The sequence below is a fragment of the Eschrichtius robustus genome, chromosome 9 (assembly GCF_028021215.1).
Source record: "Eschrichtius robustus isolate mEscRob2 chromosome 9, mEscRob2.pri, whole genome shotgun sequence".
In the NCBI taxonomy this organism is placed as follows: Eukaryota; Metazoa; Chordata; class Mammalia; order Artiodactyla; family Eschrichtiidae; genus Eschrichtius; species Eschrichtius robustus.
The window spans coordinates 7849595-7868075 of NC_090832.1; the positions used below are offsets into that span (position 1 = coordinate 7849595).

General features: G+C 44.7%; 1 protein-coding gene across 2 annotated transcripts in view; it reads right to left on the bottom strand.

Annotated features, from left to right (window-relative positions):
- Window positions 1-18481, bottom strand: part of IGF2R (insulin like growth factor 2 receptor) — a 117139-nt gene that overhangs the window by 33064 nt on the left and 65594 nt on the right. For both annotated transcript variants that reach the window (XM_068551491.1, XM_068551492.1), the window contains exons 22-29: window positions 17173-17368; window positions 14249-14419; window positions 13288-13431; window positions 13032-13207; window positions 12682-12769; window positions 11998-12213; window positions 4814-4944; window positions 4458-4555 (exon numbers count right to left, since the gene is read on the bottom strand). In XM_068551491.1, the coding sequence (XP_068407592.1) occupies window positions 4458-4555; window positions 4814-4944; window positions 11998-12213; window positions 12682-12769; window positions 13032-13207; window positions 13288-13431; window positions 14249-14419; window positions 17173-17368 (1220 nt within the window). The remainder of the gene's footprint in view (window positions 1-4457; window positions 4556-4813; window positions 4945-11997; window positions 12214-12681; window positions 12770-13031; window positions 13208-13287; window positions 13432-14248; window positions 14420-17172; window positions 17369-18481) is intronic.

Genomic DNA, 18481 nt, shown 5'->3' on the forward strand with positions numbered 1-18481 from the left:
ACTGAAGAAGAAAAACCATATGATCATCTCAATAGATGCAGAAAAAGCTTTTGACAAAATTCAACACCCATTTATGATTAAAAACTCTCCAGAAAGTGGGCATAGAGGGAACCTACCTCAACATAATAAAGGCCATATATGACAAACCCACAGCAAACATCATTCTCAATGGTGAAAAACTGAAAGCATTTCCTCTAAGATCAGGAACGAGACAAGGATGTCCACTCCCACCACTATTATTCAACATAGTTCTGGAAGTCCTAGCCACGGCAATCAGAGAAGAAAAAGAAATAAAAGGAATACAAATTGGAAAAGAAGAAGTAAAACTGTCACTGTTTGCGGGTGACATGATACTATACATAGAGAATCCTAAAACTGCCACCAGAAAACTGCTAGAGCTAATCAATGAATTTGGTAAAGTTGCAGGATACAAAATTAATGCACAGAAATCTCTTGCATTCCTATACACTAATGATGAAAAATCTGAAAGAGAAATTATGGAAACACTCCCATTTACCATTGCAACAAAAAGAATAAAATACTTAGGAATAAACCTACCTAGGGAGACAAAAGACCTGTATGCAGAAAACTATAAGACACTGATGAAAGAAATTAAAGATGATACCAACAGATGGAGAGATATACCATGTTCTTGGATTGGAAGAATCAACATTGTGAAAATGAGTATACTACCCAAAGCAATCTACAGATTCAATGCAATCCCTATCAAATTACCAATGGCATTTTTTACGGAGCTAGAACAAATCATCTTAAAATTTGTATGGAGACACAAAAGACCCCGAATAGCCAAAGCAGTCTTGAGGCAAAAAAATGGAGCTGGAGGAATCAGACTCCCTGACTTCAGACTATACTACAAAGCTACAGTAATCAAGACAATATGGTACTGGCACAAAAACAGAAACATAGATCAATGGAACAAGATAGAAAGCCCAGCGATTAACCCACGCACCTATGGTCAACTAATCTATGACAAAGGAGGCAAAGATATACAATGGAGAAAAGACAGTCTCTTCAATGAGTGGTGCTGGGAAAACTGGACAGCTACATGTAAAAGAATGAAATTAGAACACTCCCTAACACCACACACAAAAATAAAATCAAAATGGATTAGAGACCTAAATATAAGACTGGACACTATAAAACTCTTAGAGGAAAACATAGGAAGAACACTCTTTGACATAAATCACAGCAAGATCTTTTTTGATCCACCTCCTAGAGTAATGGAAATAAAAACAAAAATAAACAAGTGGGACCTAATGAAACTTCAAAGCTTTTGCACAGCAAAGGGAACCATAAACAAGACGAAAAGACAACCCTCAGAATGGGAGAAAATATTTGCAAATGAATCAACGGACAAAGGATTAATCTCCAAAATATATAAACAGCTCATTCAGCTCAAGATCAAAGAAACAAACACCCCAATCCAAAAATGGGCAGAAGACCTAAATAGACATTTCTCCAAAGAAGACATACAGACGGCCACGAAGCACATGAAAAGATGCTCAACATCACTAATTATTAGAGAAATGCAAATCAAAACTACAATGAGCTATCACCTCACTCCTGTTAGAATGGGCATCATCAGAAAATCTACAAACAACAAATGCTGGAGAGGGTGTGGAGAAAAGGGAACCCTCTTGCACTGTTGGTGGGAATGTAAATTGATACAGCCACTATGGAGAACAATATGGAGGTTCCTTAAGAAACTAAAAACAGAATTACCATATGACCCAGCAATCCCACTACTGGGCATATACCCAGAGAAAACCGTAATTCAAAAAGACACATGCACCCGAATGTTCATTGCAGCACTATTTACAATAGCCAGGTCATGGAAGCAACCTAAATGCCCATCAGCAGACGAATGGATAAAGAAGATGTGGTACATATATACAATGGAATATTACTCAGCCATAAGAAGGAACGAAATTGAGTCATTTGTTGAGACGTGGATGGATCTAGAGACTGTCATACAGAGTGAAGTAAGTCAGAAAGAGAAAAACAAATATCGTATATTAATGCATGTATGTGGAACCTAGAAAAATGGTACAGATGAGCCAGTTTGCAGGGCAGAAGTTGAGACACAGATGTAGAGAATGGACATATGGACACCAAGGGGGAAAACTGCGGTGAGGTGGGGATGGTGGTGTGCTGAATTGGGCGATTGGGATTGACATGTATACACTGATGTGTATAAAATTGATGCCTAATAAGAACCTGCAGTATAAAAAAAAAAAAAAAACAACAAAACAACAAATACTAAACTTTCATTGGGTTATTTGTATGGAAATATGTTAATATAAATGTTTCAGACATTACATGAAATTTCTAAAAATCTTATATTTGTATTTGTATGGAAATATGTTAATATAAATGTTTCAGACATTACATGAAATTTCTAAAAATCTTATATTTGTATTTGTATGGAAATATGTATGGAAATATGTTAATATAAATGTTTCAGACATTACATGAAATTTCTAAAAATCTTATATGTTCTGGTATGATGTTATAAGTAATAATCCTAGTTATTACTTTAAAATGTACATCTCAGAAATAACTAATTTTCTTGTCAACTGCATTATTATGAACTTTCATCAAATCTTTAACCGTGGTCATTTTTAAGTCTTTTGTCATTTATAGACAGTTCTGGGTGTACTCTGATGATTTTGCAAATATGTTCCTATAAAAGGGTTTCATCTTCAAGAAATTCATGGAGAAGACTCTGACAAGTACAGGTTTCTGGTAACTGACTGTACTGCTGAACTGAATGAATAAGCATTTTCAGAACTCTAATGAAAAACTGATGAACTCATAGAAGTGCTAACAAAAGATCAAGATGAAAAAAAAATTAATTACATGGGACTGAGTGAACTGAGGAGGATGAGTATAATTTTTGTGACTTTCTGTCTGAATTTAAAAAAAAAAAAAATCCCACAAGGACTCAGAGGCAAAGAATATACAAATCAATTTTCACTGCAAAGTAAAGGAGCTGTTACAGTGGAGGATTACTGGACTGAATGTCAATATTATGACATAGTATGAGTGTGTTTCATGTTTGGTAATTGCAATCATTGTTGCTTTTGTTGTGGTCATCCATGTACAATGCTTGGTGTCAGTCTATTTATCTCTTGTAAAAATAAAATACAGTGTGTGTGTGTGTGTGTGTGAAAAAAAAAAAAAAAAAGAAAGTGGGCCAGGGTAGAGCGGAGAGAGACCAGAATTACATTTCTGGTGTCTGAAGACAGAGTCAACTAATACCATTTGAGGTTGACAAGCACGGGTATATTGATCATTTAGAGTCATGGAAGGCTCCAGACAGAACTACAAGAAGACACGGTAAAAAGTGGGATGAGGCTGATGGGATGGGGGAAGCTTACTTCATCTGACACAGTTTTCTACACTTATGAATTCATACAATATACACGCATATGCTTTCATTTTAACTGATTCTTCAATTAAAGATAAAAGCTGGAAGGAAACAGGGAAATGATTAATTTTTCCCCAGGACGGAATGCTGTAACTCAGTGATTCTTTTCAGGCTGGGTCCTCATGCAACAGAAACGTCAGTATGTCCCTTAAATATCCAGAATGTGGACCCAGAATGTGTAGACCCGTGAAACCAAAATCTCCAGGGATGGAACCCAAGATGTGTATTTTGTAACAGTTCTGAGGGTGACGCTGCTGAAATTCACACACAACGAAGACCTCCACCTTATCTCAGGAGCTGCCAACCACCTCATTTCAGGAGCCTACCTGAGCCACAGGTAACAGAACAAAGGAACCAGTGATGGCAGCTGAGAACCTGCAGGGTGGGTGTCACCCCCTGGCGCTCTCTCCTACCCCCACCCCCCATGCAGCTCCACCATCTCCCTCTCCACGTCTTTTTCACCAGACACAGGCAGCATCCAGGGAGGGGCAGAGGCCAGGGGACACCCTGGTCACTCCAATCCACTCACACCCATGAATCATACAAGGTTTCCTGTTTCAACGCCAGTCACTTCCCTGTACCTTAACACAAGGTAATCAAAGAATATGAAAGTTGTGAAGGATTTAGCAGTTACCCTAATCCAACTCCTCAGTTTAACATTCAGGAACTAAGGCTTAGAGAAATCACCTGACTAATCTAATCCCCTGTCCCCCGCCCGGCCACTAACTTTTTTTTTTTTTTTTTTTAAATATTTATTTATTTATTTGGTTGTGCCGGGTCTCAGTTGCTACTGTGGGCTCCTTAGTTGCGGCATGTGAACTCCTAGTCGCAGCATGCACGTGGGATCTAGTTCCCTGGGCCAGGGATCGAACCCGGGCCCCCTGCATTGGGAGTGTGGAGTCTTAGCCACTGCGCCACCAGGGAAGTCTCCCGGCCACTAACTATTAAAGCAAAACATTATCAAGTAAACCTGACTGCCCCAGGGTCAACACCCGCATCGACTTACTTGAATGAGCACTCGGTCACGTCGAAGGGCGGGCAGGCATACTGCGTGTGCCACTCGAACAAGTAGGAGCAGTCAGAAGTCTCCTGGAGAAACACCGGCTGCGGGAGTGGAGAGACGTGTCCGTGAAACGGGACACGTCAGGTAGTCGGTGCTTTAAGGATGCAAATAGTAAGGGATGGGCCTGCTCATTACGCTCTACACAGACTGATCAAGGTGTGAACACAGTTTCTGTAAATAACGTACTTAAGCTAAGCTAACCAGGAAGTTTTATGAGACGTAAGAGCAGATTCACTTTGTAAAGACAAAGGCAAAGGGGTGAGGGCAAAGCGGCCCCCCGCTGCGTCGAGCACACTCACCGCCCGGGTGCTGCGGTCACAGTAGAAGATGATGGTCGTGGAGCGCTGGTACACCTTATGGCAGGTGTCCCCACCGGTGTAGTTCATCTTCAACACCCCGTTCTCATAGGTCAGCTTCTGGGTGAGGAGACCTGCTCAAGAAGCAGCCAGTTCAACAAGAATCAGTTCAGGAAGCCCCAGGCAGGTCAACACAGACGTGGTGCATCACACACGCTGAACAAACACAAGACCAAGTGTGCCTGGCCTACTGGCACTGGACCACCGACTCTGTCACGTGACACTGCAGAGACCAGAATCAGTCCTCCTCCCGCCCGAGGCTGCGGCCTTATAGACTAACCACGGGATCAATGACGTACAGAGACCCGTGGCCTGATGAGCTCAGAGGATGTCGCTTCCTCTTCACAGCCCTCAGGGAGGCCCATGTACTCACCCCATCAGCTACTTCAACTTCTTTCTTAAAGATTCTTAAACTTATCATCACTTGCCCAGCTGTTGAGACAGCATGAGGACCAACAGCCTGTCTTATACATTTTACAGCCCAACCCTGTATGAAACGTGTCCCCTTTGTCTCAGTTCTAGAAAGTACTACCTCAGAACACCCATTAATAGTCCAGTGGGTCCCAAAGTTGGAATAAAAAGAAGACATATGATCTTAGAATCAGTAACTAGTATTGCTAAGTAAGAATGAAATAAACGCTAACAACATTTATCAGTACATGTCATGGTGACGAAAATCAAATGAAATCAGAAACATCACTGGGTGTGCGGGGGCGGGGGGGAGGGCCAGGGGGCGGAGCCAAGATAGCAGTGTGGGAAGACGCAGAGTTTGCATCTCCCCACAACTAAGGTGCCTGCCGGACTCTGGTGGGGGACCCTGACACCTAAGGAGACGGGAAGAACCCCCGAGCAAACTGGTAGGACGTGGGGGACTGAGGGGGTTGGAGAAGTGGAGACCCGACAGGACCGGCGCCCCTGAGGGGTGGCTGAGGTGGGGAGGGGTTCCCATGCCCGAAGGGACCCCCAGGGGCTCGGATCAGCGGGGAGCAGGCCCAGCGTTTCCCCTGCCCAGTTGGCCGGGGAAGTCTGCCCAGCTCCCGGACCGGGTCCTACACCCTCAGAGGTCCCCTCCGGGCCGGGTTAATCCTGGGGACATAGGAGGGAGGCCAGGAGAGAACAGGAGAGGCAGGAGGGAGGTGGCTCTCCAGGACCAGAGGAGCAGGAAAGGAGCAAGGGCGTTTGCCCCGCCCGCTCAAACCCAGGAAGGCTGCTGGGCTCCCAGGTGGGGTCCCCCGCCCTATGAGACCAGGGGCAGGAGGCACGTCTGGGCCCCTTCTGTTCCTTGAGCCTGAGCCCCACCCCCTACACCCACCAGGGCCTTTTCCAGCCCTGTGGGTACTAAGCATAGGCCCCGCCCACCACCCAAACCTCACCCCCACTTAGGCCCTGCCCTCCACAGCCAAGGCCTTTTCCATTTTTTTTCTCCTCTTTTTTTTTTTTTTTTTACTATTGTGGTTCCTTTTTACCTTCCAGTTGTTGTTTCATCTATATTTTTATTTTTATATTTTTTCTAACATATCTGTTAGTCTCCTACTCTAACTGTATTTTTTACTTTGTTTTTTTTTTTTTTTTTTTTTTTTTTTGCCACCCCTCGCAGCTTGCAGGATCTTGGTTCACAAGCCGGGGGTCAGGCCAAAGCTCCGGCAGTGGGAGCTCTGAATCTCAACCACTGGACTAACAGAGAACTTCAGACCCCAGGGAATATTCATCAGAGTGAGGTCTCCCAGAGGTCCTCATCTCAGCACCAAGACCCAGCTCTACCCAACAGCCTACAAACTCCAGTGTTGGAAGCCTCAGGCCAAACAACCAGTAAGACAGGAACACAATCCCACTCGTTTAAAAAAAGGAAAAAAAAAAAAAAAAAAAGAGACGGCAAAAAAGTATGTCACAGATGAAGGAGCAAGGTAAAAACCTACAAGATCAAATAAATGAGGAGGAAATAGGCAATCTACCTGAAAAAGAATTCAGAGTAATGATAGTAAAGATGATCCAGAATCTCGGAAATAGAATGGAGGCACGGATCAAGAAAATACAAGAAATGCTTAAGAAAGATCTAGAAGAACTAAAGAACAAACAAACAGAGATGAACAACACAATAAGTGAAATAAAAAATACACTAGAAGGAATCAATAACAGAATAACAGAGGCAGAAGAACGAGTACATGAGCTGGAAGACAAAACGGTGGAAATAACTGCCGAGGAGCAGAATAAAGAAAAAAGAATGAAAAGAATTGGAGACAATCTCAGAGACCTCTGGGACAACACTAAAAGCAACAATATATTAGAATTATAGGGGTCTCAGAAAAAGAAGAGAAAAAGAAAGGCTCTGAGAAAATATCTGAAGAGATTATAGTGGAAAACTTCACAAACATGGGAAAGGAAATAGTCACCCAAGTCCAGGAAGCACACAGAGTCCCACACAGGATAAACCCTAGGAGAAACACACCAAAACACATATTAATAAAACTAACAAAAATTAAATTCAAAGAAAAAATATTCAAAGCAGCAAGGGAAAAACAAAAAATAACATACAAAGGAATCCCCATAAGGTTATCAGCTGATTTTTCAGCAGAAACTCTGCAGGCCAGAAGGGAGTAGCAGGATATACTTAAAGCGATGAAAAAGAAAACCTACAACCAAGATTACTCTACCCAGCAAGGATCTCATTCAGATTCGACGGAGAAATCAAAACCTTTTCAGACAAGCAAAAGCTAAGAGAATCCAGCACCACCAAATTAGCTTAACAACAAATGCTAAAGAAACTTCTCTAGGCGGGAAACACAAGAAAAAGACCCACAAAAACAAACCCAAAACAATTAAGAAAACGGTAATCAGAACATACGTATCGATAATAACCTTGAATGTAAATGGACTAAATGTCCCAACCGAAAGACACAGACTGGCTGAATGGATACAAAAACAAGATCCGTATATATGCTGTCTACAAGAGACCCACTTCAGACCTAGGGACACATACAGACTAGAAGTGAAGGGATGGAAAAAGATATTCCATGCAAATGGAAATCAAAAGAAAGCTGGAGTAGCAATACTTGTATCAGATAAAATAGACTTTAAGACTGCTACAAGAGATAAGGAAGGACACTACATAATGATCAAGGGATCAATCCAAGATGATATAGCAATTATAAATGTTTATGCACCCAACATAGGAGCACCTCAACACATAAGGCAAATGCTAACAACCATGAAAGGGGAAATCCAAAGTAACACAATAATAGTAGGGGACTTTAACACCCCACTTACACCAATGGACAGATCATCCAAACAGAAAATAAATAAGGAAACACAAGCTTTAAGTGACACAATAGACCAGATAGATTTAATTGATATTTATAGACCTTTCCACCCGAAAGTGGTAGAACACACTTTCTTCTCAAGTGCACACAGAACATTCTCCAGGATAGATCACACCCTGGGTCACATATCAAGCCTCAGAAAATTTAAGAAAATTGAAATCGTATCAAGTATCTTTTCTGACCACAACGCTATGAGATTGGAAATCAATTACAGGAAAAAAATTGTAAAAACCACAAATACATGGAGGCTGAACAGTGCGCTACTAAAAAGCCAAGAGATCACTGAAGAAATCAAAGAAAAAATTAAAAAATACATAGAAACAAATAACAACTAAAACACAATGACCCTATGGGATGCAGCAAAAGCAGTTCTAAGAGGGAAGTTTATAGCAATTCAATCTCACCTCAAGAAACAAGAAAAATCTCAAACAATCTAACCCTACATCTAAAGTAACTAGAGAAAGAAGAACAAAGAAAACCCAAAGCCAGTAAAGGAAAGAAATCACAAAGATCAGAGCATAAATAAATGAAATAGAAACAAAGAAAACAGCAAAGATCAATAAAACTAAAAGCTGGTTCTTTGAGAAGATAAACAAAATTGATAAACCCTTAGCCAGACTCATCAAGAAAAAAAGGGAAAGGACGCAAATCAATAAAATTAGAAATGAAAAAGGAGAAATCACAACTGACACTGCAGAAATACAAAGGATTATAAGAGGCTACTACAAACAACTATATGCCAATAAAATGGACAACTATGAAGAAATGGACAAATTCCTGGAAAGGTACAATTTTCCAAGACTGAAGCAGGAAGAATTAGAAAATATAAACAGACCTATCACAAGTAATGAAATTGAAACTACAATTAAACATCTTCCAACAAACAGAAGTCCAGGACCAGATGGCTTCACAGGCGAATTCTATCAAACATTTAGAGAAGAGCTAACACCCATCCTTCCCAAACTCTTCCAAAAAACTGCAGAGGGAGGAACACTCCCAAATTCATTCTATGAAGCCACCATCACCCTGATACCAAAACCAGAAAAAGATATCACAAAAAGAGGAAATTATAGACCAATATCACTGAGGAATATGGATGCAAAAATCCTGAACAAAATACTTGCAAACAGAGTCCAACAACACATTAAAAGGATCATACACCATGATCAAGTGGGATTTATCCCAGGGATGCAAGGAGTCTTCAATATATGCAAATCAATCAATGTGATACACCATATTAACTAAGGAATAAAAACCATATGATCATCTCAATAGACGCAGAAAAAACTTTTGACAAAATTCACACCCATTTATGATAAAAATTCTCCACAAAATGGGCATAGAGGGGAACTACCTCAACGTAATAAAGGCCATATGTGACAAAGCCACAGCAAACATCATTGTCAATGGTGAAAAACTGAAAGCATTTCCACTAAGATCAGGAACAAGATAAGGATGTCCACTCTCGGCACTGTTATTCAACATAGTTTCGGAAGTCCTAGCCACGGCAATTAGAGAAGAAAAAGAAATAAAAGGAATACAAATTGGAAAAGAAGAAGTAAAACTGTCACTCTTTGCAGATGACATGATACTATACCTAGAGAATCCTAAAGATGCCACCAGAAAACTACTAGAATTAATCAGTGAATTTGGTAAGGTTGCAAGATACAAAATTAATGCACAGAAATCTCCTGCATTCCTATACGCTAACAATGAAAAATCAGAAAGAGAAATTAAGGAAACAATTCCATTTACCATCACGACAAAAAGAATAAAATACCTAGGAATAAACCTACCTAAGGAGGCGAAAGACTTGTACTCAGAAAACTGTAAAACACTGATGAAAGAAATCAAAGATGACATAAACAGATGGAGAAATATACCATGTTCTTGGATTGGAAGAATCAATATTGTGAAAATGACTATACTACCCAAAGCAATCTACAGATTCAGTGCAATCCCTATCAAGCTACCAATGGCATTCTTCACAGAATTAGAACAAAAAATTTTACAATTTGTATGGAAACACAAAAGACCCTGAATAGCCAAGGCAATCTTGAGAAAGAAAAACGGAGCTGGAGGAATCAGGCCCCCTGACTTCAAACTATACTACAAAGCTACAGTAATCAAGACAGTATGGTACTGGCACAAAACCAGAAATATAGATCAATGGTACAGGGTAGAAGGCCCAGAGATAAACCCATGCACATATGGTCACCTAATTTACAAAAAAGGAGGCAAGAACATACGATGGAGAAAAGACAGCCTCTTCAATAAGTGGTGCTGGGAAAACTGGACAGCTACATGTAAAAGAATGAAACTAGAACACTCCCTAACACCATACACAAAAATAAACTCCAAACGGATTAAAAACTTAAATGTAAGACTATAAAACTCTTAGAGGAAAACACAGGAAAAATACTCTTTGACATAAACCACAGCAAGATCTTTTTTGACCCACCTCCTAGAATAATGGAAATAAAACCAGAAATAAACAATGGGACCTAATGAAATTTAAAAACTTTTGCACAGCAAAGGAAACCATAAACAAGATGAAAAGACAACCCTCAGAATGGGAGAAAATATTTGCAAATGAAACAACGGACAAAGGATTAATCTCCAACACGTACAAACAGCTCATGGAGCTCAATGTCAAAAAAACAAACAATTCAGTTAAAAAATGGGTGGAAGACCTAAATAGACATTTCACCAAAGAAGACATACAGATGGCCAAGAGGCGCATGAAAAGATGCTCAACATCACTAATTACTAGAGAAATGCAAATCAAAACTACAATGAGGTATCACCTCACACTGATCAGAATGGCCATTATCAAAAATCTAGAAACAATAAATGCTGGAAAGGGTGTGGTGAAAAAGGAACCCTGCTGCACCACTGCTGAGAATGTAAACTGATACAACCATTATGGAGAATAGTATGGAGGTTCCTTAAAAAACTAAAAATAGAACTACCATATGACCCAGCAATTCCACTATTGGGCATATACCCTGAGAAAACCATAATTCAAAAAGACTCATGTACCACAATGTTCACTGCGGCACTATTTACAATAGCCAGGACATGGAAGCAACCTAAGTGTCCATCGACAGGTGAATGGATAAAGAAGATGTGGCACATATATACAAATGGAATATTACTCAGCCATAAAAAGAAACGAAATTGAGTTATTTGTAGTGAGGTGGATGGACCTAGAGTCTGTCATACAGAGTGAAGTAAGTCAGAAAGAGAAAAACAAATACTGTATGCTAACACATATATATGGAATCTTAAAAAAAAAAAAAAATGGTATTGATGAACCTAGTGGCAGGAAAAGAATAAAGACGTAGACGTAGAGGACGGACTTGAGGACACGGAGTGGTGGGGGAGGGAGAAGCTGGGGTGAAGTGAGAGTAGCATCGACATGTATACACTATCGAATGTAAAATAGTTAGCTTGTGGCAAGCAGCAGCATAGCACAGGGAGATCAGTTTTGCGATGACCTAGAGACGTGGGATAGGGAGGGTGGGAGGGAGGCTCAAGAGGGAGGGGATATGGGGATATGTGTATGCATACAGCTGATTCACTTTGTTGTACAACAGAAACTAACACAGTATTGTGATGCAATTACACTCCAATAAAGATTAAAAAAAAAAAAAACATCACTCACACACTGTTTTAGAGGAATACAGCAGACATTCCTCCTACTCAGGAAAGTTATAATCTTTAGATCTTAAATCATAAGATATAATCATAACATCTTAAATGTGGAATTCCATTCTTTTGCAAAAAGAGAAGAAACAACCGTGGTACCTGCCACTTTCTGAAATCCCTGGGGTCCCCGCTTTGCCTGACAGGATGAGATGACTTTGGACTTGTCACCGGTCGAGCAGACACCTGAGGACAGCTTTCCACAGACCCGGAAGTAATAGGTGTATTCGCCAGCGCTCACGACAGTGTCATTCAGGCCAAGAGGCTTCAGGTCATACATGCTGCCATGCCTTGGGTCTCTCACCTCACAGTTGTCCCCTTCAAGAACACGAGAAGGGAAGGGCAATTACACACACTCACACCATCAGGCAAAAGTTCTGCAACTTTTAAAAGTTCTGCAACTTCTCTGCTAAGTACTGTCTTAAAAGAGGCATTAAACATCACTTCCACGTTCTCTCCTTTTGTCTGTATACATAAGACAAACTGCCTGGCAAACAGCTTTCTCGAAAAGCTTAGGTCACAGGATGAAGATCCACTTAAACAAAGCCAAACCCCACGTTCATATTCTCAAGCATGAGATGCCGAGAGTCCATCAGTCTGGGTAGGTGAGGAAAACGTAGCTGGCAAAGTGAGCAATGGAGCGGAGTAAAAAAAATCAAGGATAAGAAGCTGTCCGTCCACTAACAGACGTTTCATGATCATGCACGGGTTTCACATCTAAGATGCTGTTAGAACACCCCCTACTTCACACATTCACCAGGATCAGTGAGCAGGGCTGGGTCTTACCTTCCACGCGGACGACGGGACAGGCTTCCACGGTTCTCCAGACAAACACATACTCACAGTCGTCCAGGAGCTGAAAGGTCGGGGATCCCTACAACGGAAACCAACAGCTCACTGTGTTCTCATTTATTAAAAAAATGAGTCAAATGGTAGCTAGAACTAACACCCAACTTTTAACCTCCACAAGAAAAGTACATGGCACTTATGAAACACATCAGATCTGGGGGGAAACAGCACATTCTAGTCGAACCCTATCGATGGCCTAAAACCCCTGAGAACTAAGGCAAGTTCTACATCAGACAGAAGATCTGGAGACTGGAGGGGCGTGAGAATGAGGCACGACAGACACGCACCGTCGTGTGGGCGCACTCGAGCGTTATCCTGGTGGAGAAGCGCTGGTTCCCGCACTTGTCGCCGTTGACGTAGACGACGCTCAGGGACCCGTTGGCGGCAACTTGAGGACTGACCTGCACGACGCCCAGGTTCCAGCTGTTGTCTTCCGACACTAGGCAGGACCCCACTGCACTGCCTGGAAGGGCCAGGAAAGCCGATGAACTTGGGGGTGGCAGGACAGGCAGAACGAACTTGAGTCCAATGCTCGGAACTCACCGTGGCAGCCAGGAATGTACGGGAGAGGATTGCAGACACTCAAGTAGAAGGTTCTCCTTTTTCCATCAGCCGAGGTGTCAACCGCAGTCCAAGGCTTCTTGGCTTTGCTTAGGCCGCTCAGATCATACTCGTTCCCAGCGAGGTCTGAAACACATGAAAGCGCTGGAAACCCCTGCCTTCCCGGCAGCTTTGGGCACCGCCTTTCAACCCCGAAGACCAAGGACGCACGAACTTAACGTTCGTAACAGGGACTTCCCTGGTGGCGCAGCGGTTAAGACTCCGGCGCTCCCAATGCAGGGGGCCCGGGTTCGATCCCTGGTCAGGGAACTAGATCCCACACGCATGCCGCAACTAAGGAGCCCACCTGGCACAGCTAGGACCCAGCGCGGCCAAATAAATAACTAAACAAATATTGTTTACAAAATAAAAACATTCGTGACAGAGAAATGAGGAGATCCACAGGAAGCCGAGAGGCTTCTGCTACAGAAACATACACCTGTCCTGACCCTCAAAACCTCCATTACAACAAATCACCACGAGCGTGGAAGTGAGGCTGGGGGCCACCACAAAGAATGCGGGGGCTGCTGGAGACCCGGCTCAGCATCCAGGTACACCTTACGGAGCTTTATCCTCTTGTTCTTTTCTTCTCTTACACTGTACGAAGCTCTGACAGTGTACTTGATGTTTTTCCCCTAGTTTTCTTCTCCGTTCTTAACCAGCTTCTGACCCCAAACTATAGCTCAAAACCATTAATTATGTATCCAGATTCTCTTCAAGAGAAGCTTGACAATTCTAATATTATTCAAAGAAAATACGTTACCACATATATCGTGCTGCCTGTAAAGTAAAACATACGGTACACAGACACACGTGCACACACACACAGGCAAATACACACACACTGACACACGAGCACACACGCTCTTGACCGGCCTCTTAATTCCTGGCGCCCCGGCCTCACCCGTGACTTGGCAATCCACCGGAGAAGGTACACAGGCCAACGCAGTTTCAAACTCAAAGAAAGTGTCCCGGATCCCCAGGCCAGAGTCAATGTCTTGATGCAGGAATCTTGGGGTCCCTGGGTAAACGTCGTCATTGCAGATGAAGCGGATGATGAAAGCATCAGCCCTCCCTGGGAACAAGAAGACCAAACTGTAGGAAACCACAGCGATCACAGTGCAGCCGTACACGCGTGTGGCACCAGGACAGCGTGCCCGGGAACGAGCCTCCAAGCCACCCTCTGAGACAATCAGGTCGAAGCGCCAGGTCTGGTTCAGGGACCCAATCTGAACTACAAAGTGGCCACGTTCACTGCGATAGTGACCCACGTAAAGACGGTTTACACTGTGAACCTGGTGTCTTGGCATTCTTCTATTCCAGGAAGTGTGCAAATGCTCTATCCGTTTATCCATCCAAACATTAGAAAAATGTCACTCTCCTTTACGGGTTTATTCGACAATATTTACTAAGTTCCTACTACACACAGGAGTGAAAGAAACAAGAAAACCCACCCTACTGGGAGCTGACACTCCGGTCCAGCGCCCAAGTAGTACGCAAACTAAAGGCAGCCCCTCACAGACCAGTTGGAAACGAAGGAAAACGCAGCAGGGACGGGACCTAAGAAACCCCAAGGGTGGTGGGGACGAGGCACGGCGGTTTCCAACGCAGTGGCCGGGCTCCCTGAGAAGGTGCCGTCTGAGCCCACCCCGAAGAAGTGAAGAGAAGAAATGAACCGCCTGGCAGTCTTGAGGGGAGAGCACAGCGGGCAGAGAGAACAGCAAGGGCGAAGGCTCAGGTGGGGAGGACGGGAGAGAGTGGGCCTCCACAGTTCCAGAAGCAAGAGGTCAGCAGGAGTGAGCGAGCACAGTGGCGGGTGACCCAGTCAGAGGAGCAGCCGGTGTCCCTCGGCCACTGGACAGGGCTGGCTGCTACTCTGGGCGCACGTGGAGCCCTGGGGGGGGGGGGGGTCTGAGCTGGGAGAGATGTCGCCCAACACTTAAAACATCACTCCGACTGCCCAGCTGAACACAGGCCCCTGGGGTGGGGTGGGGAGGACGCAAAGCAGGACGGCCAACGCGGAGGCTCCCGCAGGGAGGGGACCACCGTTGGGTGGTGAGCGCCGGAGGCTGCACTAGGGGAAGAACCCTAGGGTCATCGACACGTTAACCCTCACAGGGGACCAGAGATGCCCGGCTAATACAGGAGGAAACTGAGGCAAAAAGAGGGTAAGGAGCAAGGCTGGGCAGCGCGGCTCTAAGGGCTGGTTATACGTGTGCTGCGCCCCTGGGGTTGCCGGCGCCTGGATTCAAACTCAGCAGAATAAATGTCAGCGGCTTTCAGCCACACGATTAGGGCAAATAAAGAAATTCTATATAAATATGCCTAATCTATTTTATTTTTAAACAGCACTCTGAAACTGGAGAGCAGGAGAATTATAAACAAGAATGAAGCACGCTGCTTTCTGGATACTGAAGCGAGTGGGCACCTGTTTTGACCAAGAGCTGAAGAACTTTCCACCTGTAAAGCAAAGGAGTACCGCGCCCCCGGCTCTACTAAGCTCTCCCTAACCAACTAAAAGTATCTCAGTCTGTGGTCCAAACCCTCCCCAACAAATGATACAGAACAAGACCAATTCCCTTTCTAGGACGACCCTTCCAGGATCTGATAGCAGTCCCCAGGCCCCGTGTTTTCTGTCCCTGAAGTTAAGAAGACCCCAATTCTTAAATCCCCTTCACAGGAATCCTGAACTCATTCCTTCGACGCCCTAAGAGTTCTCTTCCCAGCGTGTTAATGGATCTGTCAGCTTGCGCGTGATGCACAAGAGGAGCCGATGACCGCAGACTGTCACGGGTGCAGGAGGGCAGAGCCGTTCCCGCTCCCTTCCGGATACTAAGTTCCTCTGACATCGACTCAGATGTCCCTCAGATTTTCCGCCCCACACATCACACGACTGCCCCCTCCCGAGTTCCATCCCGGTGTGGTGCAAAGAGCACAGGTTTAGAAGTCAGAAGACGTGGGTTCCAACCTCAGCCCTGCGGCTCACGGGCTGTGTGTGTGACTGCGCCTCTGGGGGCCTCCGATCCTCAACGCAAAATAGAAACGTGTTCAGTCGGCGGAGCCAGGATGAGGATCGAGAGACCTGGCTGCCAGCCCTGGCTCTGCCCAGCGCTGAGCCCGTGGCTCTGTCCAGGGCACAGGGCCTTCCGGGGCCTTGGTCCCCTGTGAAGCGAGAAGGTGGCGAAGCAGAAGGTGTGAGCGCAAATGAGATGCAAAGCGCACACAGCACTCCACACGGGACCACACGGGACCGGCACGCACACGGCGAGCATTCGCGACGGTAGCTGTGACTCCACCACCACCGTCCTCCCGAGGCCCTCCGACTCGGCCTTGCACCTTATGACACCAAAAATGGCAACTTGCAGTTTACAGTCACAGCTGCAGGAAGGAGTAGAAATGTGAACCCACTGGAGATGCAAAACTGTATTTAAAGATACAATAAAGACTGAGTAGAGGAATTGGCGGAAAGGAAGAAATTTAGGAAAAAACAAAGTAACTTCTGTTATCTTCACTCACCGCTTCTTTAATACCTGAAAAACACAGCACCAAAGGCCGAGTGAACACATTCCTATCAGAGGAGCCACTGGAGGTGCTGGTGGAGGACGCCTGGGGTTGGGCGCCGCAGAACCTAGTGGCCGGGACCCCTCGGCCGCGGGGTGCATTCAGGCGGCTGGGAGAACACACCGGAGGCTGGGCACGTGGGGCTCAGAGGCGGGGAGGGTGGCCAGGACTCAGGGTCTACAGGCACTCCCGTTACACTCTGGAAGGTTTACAGTCACAGAACCCCCGGGACACCGGTTAGCTGCAAACACAGGGATGTGAGCTCACCTTTGGGGTGGGAAGGAAGCCCCGTGTAGGTCAGAGTTATAAAGCCCTCAGTGGACAGCTGGAGGCTCTTCTCCAGTCCCACCAGCCTTCCTGGCTTCAGATTCTTCAGCTCTTCCGTCTGGGTCTCTGCCTCACAGCCGGAAGCTGGCTTTCCATCCAAGGTGCCGCAGACGGGCATCGCGCCGCACACGTTAAACTGCAGGCCAGACAGCGAGAACCACACACCAACTCAGGCCACGCGACTCACCGGGAACACAACCCCGAGCAACTCAAACCCTGCCCAGCCAAACAGGGTTGTCTGCTTGTTATCCAAACAACTGCATAATTTGTTCCTCATTAGGCAAATGACCAACTTTCCATGCCTGGGCAATTAAACCCTGAAGCTAGTACATAAAGCAAAAATCAAAGTCCAAACGGCAATGCCCATAAATTGCCTGTAAGGCTTTGTGTATACAGCCCCGTATCTCTAAATGAATGAGACACATTGCATGTAACAATGCAGCATGTATAAGAGAGAGACTGTAAGTAACCAGAATTTTACAGTATTTTTGATTATACGAGGAAAAGCATATATGGTTGAAGTCACACTAATTAAAAATAAATATAATGGGATACCCCTGTATTTCTTAAAGCTGTTGATATCATTTGATTTAAATCCAGTAGTTGATATAATGAAGCAGGATATACTCTTCGGTACGAGACACGGAAAGGAAAGACTTCTCTACAACTGACACGTGTCCGTGGACGACGTATAAAAAGTTAAGAACTACATGTACAAAGTATTTTTCCTTCAGACCAAAGTTTACTACTTAAGAAACGGCCACTTAAGACTACACCCAGGCAGGTGCCCTGCAGCCACGTGGGCTGCGTGGTCACAGAAGTATGTAGTATGTAGGGGCAGCTGAGCCCAGCAGGGTCAGGTGACACGGGAACAGTGCCAAGTAGCCGGCTGGTGGGCGGTGGTGTCCTGAGCCTTTCTGGCAGCACAAGGGCTGTGCCCTGACTCCCAGGAGCCTAGACACCCTACTAATCAACACCACTTCCACTTTCATCATCCACAGTCTGTCCCTGCTGTCCGCAACTGTGCACCTGCCACCTCCCGCCCCTGCCACTGCACGGGCACAGCCTTTCTGGCCTGCTTCGAGCATATTCTCTATGGGGTCACCTCTTCCAGTATGTCCCCTACAGAGTTCCCCTTTGCTGGCATGTTCTCCCTGGGTTCACCTCCTCTGGCATGTCCTCTATGGGACTCTCCCCTTCTGACATGTTCCCTATGGGGCTCAACAAAGTTCCTGTCTGCTTCTCACAC